Genomic DNA, 12,846 nt, shown 5'->3' on the forward strand with positions numbered 1-12,846 from the left:
CCATGTGTAGCTGTGATTTTGTTAATTTCTCGCACGTTTGAATAACAAGACAAAATTGTAACGGCTTTCCGTGTAACAATTATTCATTTTTGCCACCATTGATTTTAGTTACAGTGGTGACATAAGGCCCTTCTCCTGCCTGCACTTCCCACTTACTACTTTTATTCGTGTTGCTCATGAACTATGCATTTCATAAACGCATTTTTCAATGTTGTGCCGAAAATGAAGCTGTTGGTATTCTCTTTCGTATCTGGATTATGACAATACATTCATCGTGGAGAAAAAAAACTGCAGTCCAATCATTTGACTTACACAGTCATTAATGGAACTTGAAAAAGCGCTTATTTCTTCAATCCATTACCTGTTTAGTGCATCACGACGTAGGTAAAGTAACACATTAACTATTAAATGAAAATGAGTGAAAGTGCGGGAACGCTTTGTCAGAGGTCTCCCAGTCGTGCACAGATAGCAAGACGACACATGGCTTGAGGTGAGCGTGACTACAGCGCCAAATGGGCTGGTCCCGCAGCACGAGGCAGTTGAAGGAACAGGAAGAGACATTACCGGCCAGCGAACAGTTAACGGTGCGCTGTTGTGGTGTTCTTCACTACAGCATGGCCCGGGGACATCACCGGGATTACTTCACACGGGGAAGATTCATCGGGAAACTGGAAGATGGACCAAATGATACGAGTGTAGACCAGGAGACTGGTGCTACTTACTGCATTGTTTCACGTGCATGAGGAGCTTTCCAAGCCACAGGAACTTCTGTCTGAAGAAGAGGCAATGCTCGACAACTATCAACTATAGCAGCAGATGTCCGCTACAGAGTGCATCAGTCAGGGGGCTACGTCAAACACCTGGTGCAAATGCAACCGCACTCACCAGGACTGCAAGGCACGCAATCTCACGGTCCACAGTGGCACGGCGACTGAGTGGGGGTCGCCATTTTTCCTGACGGCCAGTACGTTGTGTTCCTTTCTCACCCGTAAATTGGCTTCAACGTTTGCGATGCTGGCAAGAGCATAGGAAATGCACTAAAGAGGAGTGGGATTGCTTGCTTTTCTCGGATGAGAGCTGGTTGAGGGGGCCTTCTGGGCATACCCACAAATGGTTGGAACACTTAATGCACCCGGGAACACAGTCTGACATGATCGTTTTGGTGGTCCAGATGTTGTAGTGTGGGGATTCATAATGCTGCATGGGCGTACTGACCTCCATATCTTTGAACACCGTACACTTACCGGCCACCGTTATTGTTACTCTATACTGCTTCCCTATATGCGTGTTTTCAGGGGTGCGTTCGCCGGCCATTGTGGCCGAGCGGTTCTAGGGGCTTCAGTCCGGAACCGCGCTGCTGCTACAGTCGCAGGTTCGAATCCTGCCTCGGGCATAGATGTGTGTGCTGTCCTTAGGTTCATTGGGTTTAAGTAGTTCTAAGTCTAGGGGAATGATGTCCTCAGATGTTAAGTCCCATAGTGCTCAGAGCCATTTGAACCCTTCAGGGGTGCGTTCGGCTCTGACTTCATTTTTATGGATGAGAATGTGCCACCGCATCGAACAGCGCATGTGGAGGAGCTCTTGGAACGAGAGGATACTCGGCGAATGGACTGGCCTGCCTGTTCCCGTCTTAAATCCCATCGAGCACGTGTGGGGTGCGTTGAGGATTGAAGGAATGGAACACCCCACCACAAGAACTCCTTACCAACCTTATAACCAAAAAGGGAGCACGTCGCAGAGCAAGCACTGCTGTCTGTGGTGATCATACACCCCATTAAGAACCATGTCCCGCCTTTCGTAAATCGCTGTGACGTCAGTGTTATTTCTGTTCCTCTCATTGGATTTCTCTTTCAGCTATCTTCTGTACTATACTGTAGCAGTTATTTCTATGTTTGGTCCAAGTTTCATCTAACTATGTTGCTTCTCAGTGACGCATCATCCGAAAGTTGCTTTTGTCCTTAAGTTTTGCACGCCAGTAGCCTATATATTGGCGTTCCCAGGCATCGCCTGGAGATGAGCGTATGTTGTACGTCTAAGTAGACAACTGAAAGAAGTAAATACTATTTTACTGCTATAGTTAGTAGCTATTGTGAATATAAAGCATCGAAACACAGCATTCGCATTCGGGACGACGGCGGTTCAAATCTTCGTCCGACAAACCACAGTCAAGTTATTTCTTGATTTCCTTAAATCAATTTCCAGGCGAATTGCTTTGAAGGATACGGCCGATTTCCTTCCCTTTCTTCATCAGTGCGAGCTTCGTGACTAACAACACCGTCGTCGACGGGATGTTAAACCCAAATCTCTCAATTCCTCCTCTTGAATTGTTAAAAAAATATATTCCTTGACTTAGTATAGCCATGAGCACGCACCTAGCCTTTCAGCACTATAAAGATTCTTAATTACAAAGCTAAAGGTGTTATTGTTGCTCTTGTTGTGGTCTTCAAAAAAATGGTTCAAATGGCTCTGAGCACTGTGGGACTTAACATCTGAGGTCATCAGTCCTCTAGAATTTAGAACTACTTAAACCTAACCAACCTAAGCGCCTAGAACCGCTCGGCCACCGCGGCCGGCTGTTGTGGTCTCCAGTCTGAAGACAGGTTTGATGCAGCTCTCCTTGCTAGTGTATCCTGTGCAAGCCTTTTCATTTATGAGTAACTACCGCAATCTACATCCTTTTGATGCAACTTACTGTATTCATCTCTCGGTCTTTCTGTACAATTTTACCCAAGCTCTCCCCCCCCCCCCCCACCCCCGCTCAGTTCCCCCCCAATACTGAATTGATGATTTCCATGATGTGTCAGAATGTGTCCTATGAACTGGCCCCCCTCTTTCAGTGAAGTTGTGCCACAGATTTATTTTGTCCTCGTTTCTATTCAGTAACTACTCATTAACTACGCGATCTACCCACCCAATCTTCAGCATTCTTCTGTAGCGACACATCTCAAAAGCTTCTATTCTCTGCCGGCCGCGGTGGTCTAGCGGTTCTAGGCGCGCAGTCCGGAACCGCGCGACTGCTACGGTCGCAGGTTCGAATCCTGCCTCGGGCATGGATGTGTGTGATGTCCTTAGGTTAGTTAGGTTTAAGTAGTTCTAAGTTCTAGGGGACTGATGGCCACAGTAGTTACGTCCCATAGTGCTCAGAGCCATTTTTCTATTCTCTTCTTATCTGAACTGCTTATCGTTCAAAGCTACATTCCTGACAAATACGTTCAGAAAAGACTTCATAATATTTACATTCGACCTTAACAAAATTCCGATTTTTCAGAAGTACTTCCGTTGATACAGCCAATGTGCATTTTCTATCCTCTATATTTAGACATCATCAGTTATTTTGCTGCCATCTGATACTTTTAGTGCCTCATTTGCTGACCTAATTCACCCAGTAGAAACACTTCAGTGCCCTACTAAGTAAGGCCCTTATGGGGATGGTGCGTTCTTACTTTTCTCTAGTCTGTGATCCGACTCAGTCATCAGCTTATGAAGTCACCAACACTAACTATTCCCTTATCATGAAATTTCTTTTCTTTTGCGATTGTCTAAATTGAAAGTAGTAAATGTTGTTGCATCATAGGTAACTGCCAGATTAGAAATTCAAATTTTCGGTATTCGATCTCCGCTCTGAAATACATTTTTGGCACTTTCTTTTACTTTCATCTTTTGAAATGCATTTTTTGGGTAAAAATAGCAAGCTCGTAGTGGTTCGGCTTCTACACTAAACTGTAGGTCCCCCAGTGGCCGTCTAGGTGAAGCGCCTCCCAGATCGACGGAAGACAAGTATATACTACCTTCAACAGATCTACACTATCTGCTTAAAAAAAATGATTAGTGGACATTAATACGGGATGTGTCCACCTTTTGCCTTTATGACTCTCTGGTGGGGACACTTTCAGTGGTGTGTTTGAATGTTTGTGGAAGAACGGCATCCCATTCTTCCTCAAGAGCCGAAACCAGAGAAGGCTGTGATGGGGGGTACACAGGGGCTTGGAGCGAAGTCGACGTTAACTTATCCCAAAGGTGTACCATTGGGCTGAGGTCAGTATTCTGGGCAGGCCAATGCATTTCAGCAATGTTATTGCCACCAACCATTGCCTCACAGATGCTTCTGTATATGACAGGCTGTATTGTCATGCTGATATAAAAACCATCATCTCCGAACTATTCCTCTATTGTACGCAGCACACATTGCTGTAATATGTGTTCATATCCTTCCTTATGTAGCGGTTTCTTAAGGCCGATAAGGGGACCACAACCTAATCACGAAAAACACCCCCGTTGCGGTAACAACACGTCGTCTGTACTTCACTGTTGGCACTATGCATGACGGCAGGTGCTGTTCTCCAGATATTCACCGAACCCAAAATCCCTTCATCGGACTGCCACAGAATGTAGCGCGATTCGTAACTGGAAATGACTCGTTTCCAGTCATTCGCTGTCTAGTGGCGTCGCTGGTAATACTTGGTAATTCAGGAGTGATTCCTTCCGTTGATTTCACGTTGTTGTTTTCTTTCCGCAATCTTCAACGGTCCCTATCCGTTAGTACACGATATCTTCCTGGTCTTGATTTAGCTGTGGTTGTTTCTTCGCTTTTCCTCTTCACAATTAGACCACCAGTAGTCGACTTGGGCAGCTTTAGAAGGATTGAAATGCCCCTTGATGGATTTGTTACCTAGGTGACATCCTGTGTCAAGGATAAGCTAGGAGTCAGTGAGCTCTCCTGACCGAACCACTCTGCTGTTACTGCTTGCCTGCTGGCAACACATTATTCCCCTTCTCCTTTCATAGTGGCGGGTCCGTCCCTCATCACATGTAGTGTCAATTTCGCATTATATAGGGATGTCCGGCTATTTTTGATTAGATAGTGTATGTGTAGTAAGTTACTGAAGTATTCAGTCCAAATTTTGGTTTGCAGATACCTTCTCTTATTTAAAAAAAAAAAAAAAAAAAAAAAAAAAAACTTCGAATATAAACGGCATTATGTGATAAGCGAACACTGCAAAGTAAGTAGACACGATCAGATGAGTTATTTAGTGTGAGGACGACGTGTCGGCAGGTGATGCTGCCGCAGGACATGGCGACCATCCTGACGCTGGCGGCGATGCAGGACCAGCAGAAGGCGGCGGCGGCGGCTGCGGCGGCGGCAGCGGCGGCGGCCGTCGTCCCTCACCCCAGCGGCACGCCGCCCTCGCCTTACGTTCTCATGGACCACTCGCCCAAGAACGGTAAGTAACGCTACCTGTGCTGCATAATGCTTTCGACGTCCACCCGATATGCCGACCGCTAACCCTGTGTCTACCTCGGTACCCGCAGACTGCTCTGCCGGGCGCCATAAAGAAAGCTCACTATTACATTCCTATACAAGAAAAACGAGATTTTAGCTATGAATCAAAATGTAGCTTATTTTTTATACACTGACGGTAAAATCGCACGCAAAAAATAATTAATGTAGAGCACTGAAATTTTGGGAATATATTTGTTTAGGTAATATATTTAAGTGATTAATGTTACAAGATCACAGGTTAATGTAAGCGCGAGATAAGCCATCGTAAATGTGAAATACTGGTACATTAATAACCGATGTTACTTTGAATGGAAACGTGCATGCATCGTGTTGTCGTCCGATGATGTCCCATATGGGCAGGACTAGAGACAGATCTGATGATTGAGCAGGCCAAGGCAACATGTCGACACTCTGTATAGCACAGTGGGTTACAACAGCGGTATGTGGGCGAGCATTATCGTGTTGGAAAACACTCTTCGAATTGTGTTCATGAATGGCAACACAACAGGTCGAGTCACCAGACTGGCGTAAAATTTACAGTTCGGTTGCGTGCGATAACCACGGGAGTGCTCCTGCTGTCAACTAAATCACACCCCAGACCAAAACTACTGGAGCAGTTCTAGTGTGCCAAGTACACAGACAGCTTGGGTGCAGGTCCTCAACTGGTGTCCTTCTAACCAACACACTGCAGTCTCTGGCACCGAGGCGGAACTAGCGTTCATCAGGAAGCAACAGACTTCCACCGTTCCCTCCAATGAGCTCTCGCCTGACTGAAGTCGCAAATGGTGGTGTTTTTCGGTCAGTGGAATGCGCGCTACAGCGCGTCTGGCTCGGAGCTGTCATTGAGGTAACCGGTTTGTAACAGTTCGTTGTGTCACTGTGGTGCCGACTTCTACTCCTGTAGACGCAGTACGAAGCGACACAATGGTCTTCCCTTTCTGTAGTGCCACGTGGCCGTTCGGAGCTCGGTCTTCTTGCGATCGTACATTCTCGTGACCACCGCTGCCAGTACAGTGGCTACTTTCCTTCCAAGCCTTTCTGCAATGTCGCAGAAGGAAAGTATAGCTTCTCATAGCCCAGTTGCACGACCTCGTTCAAACTCAGTGAGGTGTTGATAATATCATCTTTGTCGCCTTAAAGGCATTCTTGTCCAACATCGGATCGCCACGTCTAGTCTGACAGGTATCTATCGCTCACGAGCGTTACAGTGCGTATTTAAAGCAAACCTGATTTGCATCCTCATAGTGATGCTACTAGCGCCACTGTTATGGGACTGGCGCGAAGTTTGAATAGATATCATCTTTCAGATATACAAACACGCGCACGAACTTTCGTTTTCGTCGCACATCTCCTTTTTGGTGTTGTGATTTTTTTCTGTCGGTGTATTTCTACAGATTTTGATGAGAATGACTATCTGTGGCAATGGTCAGCCACTGGTGTTCAATATCCTTCTGCGGAGCTGAGAATGAGAATTAGTCAGTTCTCATTCATTCGAAGATCCCTAAGACTGAGACCGAATTTTCTAATTGTGAATCTTAAAATATAATAACCACATTTTACATGGTTTACACAATAGATTTCCACGGTCGCATCTAATTTCCCAGAGGATAGTTTTAATGTAGATAACAATCAGAAGAAAGAAAGAAGTGAGTCCTTTCAGTAGCACATGATGCAGATTTCTTTTTACGTTGGTGCAACCGGAATGGAACTAAAATTTGCCACTCGTGGAAACTTCATCGCGTAGTAGTTTTCTTACTACAAAGTCTGTACGTAGAGTTGAAAATTACGTATAATTTCCGTAAAGAGTATTCTTCATAATAAGTTTCTTTCCAATGACTCATGTATTTGAAGAAGCTGGAATACCAATAAACACCAGTGTGTTTTTAGTTTACATTTTCCGAGTTCTCTGAGGCAGATTGTTTTCATTTACAACCATCCTGGTTTCACTGAGACAGAGAAATAAACGAAGACTTTCGCATTGTAAAACTGATCTGGAGTACTTTCTCTCATATGCACAATTTTCATAAGACATTTTTGGGAACTTTGCTCCAAAGCAACGTCGGGGTTAGAGGCCTTAAACTTTCTTATCCGTCACTGCACAAACTTACTCTCAAGTACGTCGTATTTACAGTGATCTTAGGAAAAAAATGGCCCTAAGATAATGTTGACATGTGTGCAAGTTTTCCTGTAGCCCCCTTTTTTTTAACAGAATACGGAAAAATAAAAGTATTAGAAAATTCACTATCAATGCTACCCAGCACGTTGAAAGTAGCAGTAGATATCGACAGAAATCTGGAGGCGAGACGCAGCCTCGAGCAATACAGTAGATGACATAAGCTCGTCAGTGGCTAGTAGTTCAGCGCCAGTCCAATTCTGCTGAGAGATTTTACGAGATGTCAGAAAGAGTATAACATCGCGCGTGGCAGAGCGTTTCTGACAGATGGAAAGTGGGAACCAGTTGCCGGCCGCAGTGGCCGAGCGGTTCTAGGCGCTCCAGTCCGGAACCGCGCTGCTGCTACGGTCGCAGGTTCGAATCCTGCCTCGGGCATGGATGTGTGTGATGTCCTTAGGTTTAAGTAGTTCTAAGTCTAGGGGACTGGTGACCTGAGATGTTGAGTCCCATAGTGCTCAGAGCCATTTGAACCATTTTTTGGGAACCAGTTAATTGGACGCTGCCTCTCTAATACTTTCGACGAGTCTTTATCTTACATTATTGAATCGATCTGAGACTGTATCGCAGTGTGTTTATGACACAGAATAAACAGTGCTTTTGAGAGTCAGTATTGTCTCAGCCAGCTCACCGTACACCGTGGTCGGGCTAAGAAATTTGATAACAGCAGCAACTTTAGTACTAGCTCAACGCCTCGCTCCCCCACCGCCACTTCCTCGGGTTATCTCTATCCAATACGCAGACTTGTATGAATGAGACTGATATTCCTGGAAATAATTTCATTTTTGAATCGGCATAAATTCCCAGTAGGTATTGTGCATTCTGTTGAAACCTTCCGCATCGTTATCGCCTTGATTTGGTGTTTTTCTTTCTGCTTATAACTCCCGAATACCGGAACTCCCGAATTTTCCATGATTTCTGCGGTGAATGATTGTGTTGCTAGGTTACATGTATTAGTAGGTTACGGCGTACAACTGCGTACAAAACTGGTGAAAAAAGAGGTCAGAGGTAATAGAATCAAAGGCAGCTACAGAAAGGCTGAAGAAAAGGAAATAGTAGGTTCTACCTGTCTCCCTCCCACCTCCTGAGTAGAGAAACAGAAAAGACTCAAGAGGCTGGTTTCCACTCTTCGCCTCACGGGCGTTTCCCAGGTCTTTCCTTGGATGGCTCTCTACATACGTGGTCTCTTTCGAATTAATTAAATGAACATTTTCTTTGGAATCGCATCCATAGGAGAAAACAGAACATCGCTTAGCAAAATACTTATCTAAGGACAAAAGTTAGATGACTTACCTGTGTAAATCTTCAGTTCAGTGCCTGTAATACGTTGACGGTGCAATTCTGCTGTTGCGGTTAGGGAAAGCATGCTCTGTGCGCAGATTGGTATCGGCCAGCTTTCTATATACTCGTTATTACAAAAGGCCTTCCCAGAAACCACCACCAGGCTCTTTTCAACTATTTTCCGATGACTGCTTTGCCGCTCGCTTTCATGGATTGGTTCAAATGGCTCTGAGCACTATGGGACTTAACAGCTGTGGTCATCAGTCCCCTAGGACTTAGAACTACTTAAACCTAACCAACCTAAGGACAGAACACACATCCATGCCCGAGGCAGGATTCGAACCTGCGGACGTAGCAGTCGCGCGGTTCCGGACTGCGCGCCTAGAACCGCGAGACCACCGCGGCCGGCGCTTTCATGGAGAAGCAGCTACTTCACACTAAGCAAAATCGTCCCACCTTATGTTAACCAAGAAACTAAACTGCCTGCATTGTGATGATGAAATTTGCAGGATCAGTTCCAACAAGAATGCATCAACAAGACTTGAAATAACATTTCTTCGAAATTTGTCGAGTGATTCTGTGAAAAACATCGTGCTTTGGATCACTCTTGTAACTGCCTGAGTGAATCTGTTTCACATATGAGAGGAAGAAATTATGTATCGTACCCAACAGAATGATGCCTAGTAAAACATTGTGGTGTTCATATCAACGTTTACTTTGAAGAGATACTGTAACATACTGTGTGAGGCGGCCTAGTAATTTAAAACAAGTCACCAGCATTCTAGAGGAACAGGTTTCAAATTTACGTCCGGCCTTCCAGATATCGGTTTTTTGGGGTTTCTCTAACTCATGTAGCCAAGTAGTCGAATGATTCATCTGAAAAGGACATTTACTCACGAACAACATGAAGGCTCTCCTCAAGTTCTCAACAGCTTCAATTTAGTCGTTTAATAGCAGCAAGTCTCGGTTTGGAAATGGTTGTAACGTTAGTGAATAATACTACTATAACTAACGGCGTTTTCTCATATACGAAAAACAGTGTATTCCTGTAGAACACGTTGGACAAAGCTTAATAAGAGATGTGTTACGGCATTTCCGTATTCGCTTACCTGCAAGAGAAGCATTCATTTGCCGGCCGAAGTGGCCACGCGGTTCTGGCGCTGCAGTCTGGAACCGCGAGACCGCTACGGTCGCAGGTTCGAATCCTGCCTCGGGCATGGATGTGTGTGATGTCCTTAGGTTAGTTAGGTTTAACTAGTTCTAAGTTCTAGGGGACTAATGACCTCAGAAGTTGAGTCCCATAGTGCTCAGAGCCATTTGAACCATTAGAAGCATTCATTTCTTTCTTGAACATAGTGCGCCAGTCACTTCAACGACGATAACACACTGAATTATACTGATGTAAACGTAGTACTTTCGTGAGTTATATGTGGTTCACGAGAATATTTTGGGACATTTGGAAAGTTTGCCTATCGTCCTTCATCTTCAGTCACAATTTCACAACATTCATAAGGGTGCCTAAAATTACGGTTGTCATAGAAGGGACATCCGAGCTGAAGTCGGCAGATGCGAGCGAAAAACATATTTTCCAGTATGAGAAGGTGTAAACAAAATTTATCTAGAAATAGTTGTAACAGAACCGTAAACATCTAAATCCACATCTACATAGAGACTCCGCAAGCCACCGTACGGTGCGTGGCGGATGGTACCCTGTATCACTACTAGTCATTTCCTTTCCTTTTCCACTCGCAAATAGAGCGACGGAAAAATGACTGTCTATATGTCTCCGCATGAGATAACATAGCCCCGTAACAGTCGTCTGAAAATTCACTTGTTATCAATCTACGGCCAGTCTTCCCAATAAGAAAGTAAATATCGCTGTGAAACGAAAACTGAAGATTTTTTCTCTATACTTGGCCAGAGGTATCACTTCTCAACAAGTCAGAAAAAAATACTGAATTCTTTAAGCTATCAGCAAGTTCGAAATGCCCATCAAAGATTCGGAGACGAAAAAAGGAGATCTGTTTGGAAGTAATGACTTGAGTATTCATCACTTGAAAATATCATAGCGGATGAGGGAGAGCTGAGTAATGTCCACGTACATATATGGCACACACTCTACATAAAATTGATGTTCTTATATATGGTGTAAAAAAAAACAACATAAACAAAACTTTAGTGTGTTCCTAGGAGATAAACGGAAACACTCTTTTTAATGTGACAAAATTGACAGAAGTGCCCCATTTCTCCGCTAGTGTACATGAAGGTTTTGTCGTTAGTGATGTTCAGATGCCGTGTGGTGACTATTGTTTTAGAGCTCTTTCTGACAGTCTGTGGATTTCTTTTTGTGGCGGAAGTTGAAGCGTTTGGTTACGAGACGCCGACAGGCACTCCAGACGAAGTGGTTGCTGGTTTGGCTGAATGTGAGCCATTACTCATGAAACACCTGGTTGCTTTAAGCGCTTTACACAATCATTACCGCGCAGATGCCATTTGTGCCATAATGTAAACAGACAATATATTCAACAATGTATCTAAAACAATATTCACGATAGTCAGTTTTAAGACTGTTTCTGAACATGACTAGCGTCAAACCCTTCGCACACTCGTAACGGGAAAACTGAACTCCTGTGACATTTTTGTCATACAAAAAACTGTTTTTGTATCTCCTCAAAACACATTAAATTTTGTTTACGTAGTTTTTTTATACCCGTGTATATTTATTTGGAATCTGACTCGCTGTGCCACTAATATACGTATGTAGAATTAAAACGCGTGGAAATAAGAAACTGTAACATTCAATTATAAAGTTACCTAAACAATTACGGACTAGTGTTTAGAAAGTCTTTTAGGCATATCAGAAATTCACAGAAGTCACCAAAAAGCATTGCACGTTGATAGAGGATGTGTACTATTATGACGATTCTAACAGCCAAAGGAAATGTGTTTGATATCGTTACGTGTTATAGTAATCGTGACTCAAGGTAGGGTGCGATACGATGTTTCCGAATCTTGTTCGGAAATGATATTTCTCGTGTCGAAACTAATCCACAGTAGTGGATTTGTTTTCTGGTAAATTCATGCCCTCGGTGGTGCACTTTTCTCAGCGAGCTATTAAATTTGCACGACACGGGAGTGGTCGGCCGGCGGGAGAAAGACGAAAGAAAAGCAGAAGCGGCAGCAGCAGCGACGTGGAGCCGTGGAGGCCCTCTTCCCTTCTCTTGCTGTAAATTTAAAGTAATGACCCTCCCCCTCCAGGCTGCTCCAGTCTCCAAGCATCAGCTTTTCAACAGCAATTGCTTCCAATAAAGGATACTCTTTTTATTATCGCGCACAGTATCAGTGGGACTTTTTTAATTTTTATTGGCGGGCCGCGTAGTCGGTGCGTTTCGGGTGCGCCTCCGGGCGGCCGCAGCGTGGGAATCTCGACCGTGTCGTTCAAATCGGGCTCTTTATTTTATTAAGTGTGTTATACGGGGGCCCGGCCAGAATGGACCGGAAGCGGGGGACGTGAGCGCCTGCAACGTTGCATCAATTTCTCAAACACGTGCAAGCCCAAGCGGGCGCACAGCTGTGCGGCCGCCGACAAGCATTACGCCCTGACGTATTTCCTGCTGCGCTCGCCCAGCAGCTGAGGTCTCTGCAAAGATTACCTTCCTTCTCTCCAGACTAAACTTCAACCTTTCTCACCAAAAAAGGCCCGTTAAACGAAACTTAGAAATAATCTGTTACAGTTATTCGTGGCAACTAATAGCTAGGCGGAAACGCTACGTTGCTCTTTCGAATAAGCTATCCACGGAGCGAGAAACGTTCTAGCTTATGCCTTAATAGTTTACCAATCAATACGGATTCAAACACCGTAAACGAATACTGAGATGGCTCTTTCAAAAAGGCCACACCCGATTTCTTTCCTCGTCATGTCCTGGTGAGGTAGTGACCAGTCTGACGAGGAGACGTTAAACTCCGATCTCGCTTCCTTTAAGCAATTAAGAAATTCTGTTTTTTCAGTAGTGATATCTCAGACTGCACATTTTCAGACCCGAAATAACCCTTGCCAGCGAATTCAAACCCAAATTCGATTCTTAAAGATCATTCAGTCACTTTCTGAGATGTT

The 12,846-nt window shown here is 44.4% G+C and overlaps 1 protein-coding gene across 1 annotated transcript in view; it reads left to right on the plus strand.

Annotated features, from left to right (window-relative positions):
* LOC126469846 (zinc finger protein castor homolog 1) overlaps positions 1-12,846 on the plus strand; it is a 106,728-nt gene that overhangs the window by 25,408 nt on the left and 68,474 nt on the right. The window contains exon 2 of the mRNA XM_050097142.1: positions 5,054-5,222. Within this exon, the coding sequence (XP_049953099.1) occupies positions 5,057-5,222 (166 nt within the window). The 5' untranslated portion in view covers positions 5,054-5,056. The remainder of the gene's footprint in view (positions 1-5,053; positions 5,223-12,846) is intronic.

The sequence above is a fragment of the Schistocerca serialis genome, chromosome 3 (assembly GCF_023864345.2).
Source record: "Schistocerca serialis cubense isolate TAMUIC-IGC-003099 chromosome 3, iqSchSeri2.2, whole genome shotgun sequence".
Lineage (NCBI taxonomy): Eukaryota > Metazoa > Arthropoda > Insecta > Orthoptera > Acrididae > Schistocerca > Schistocerca serialis.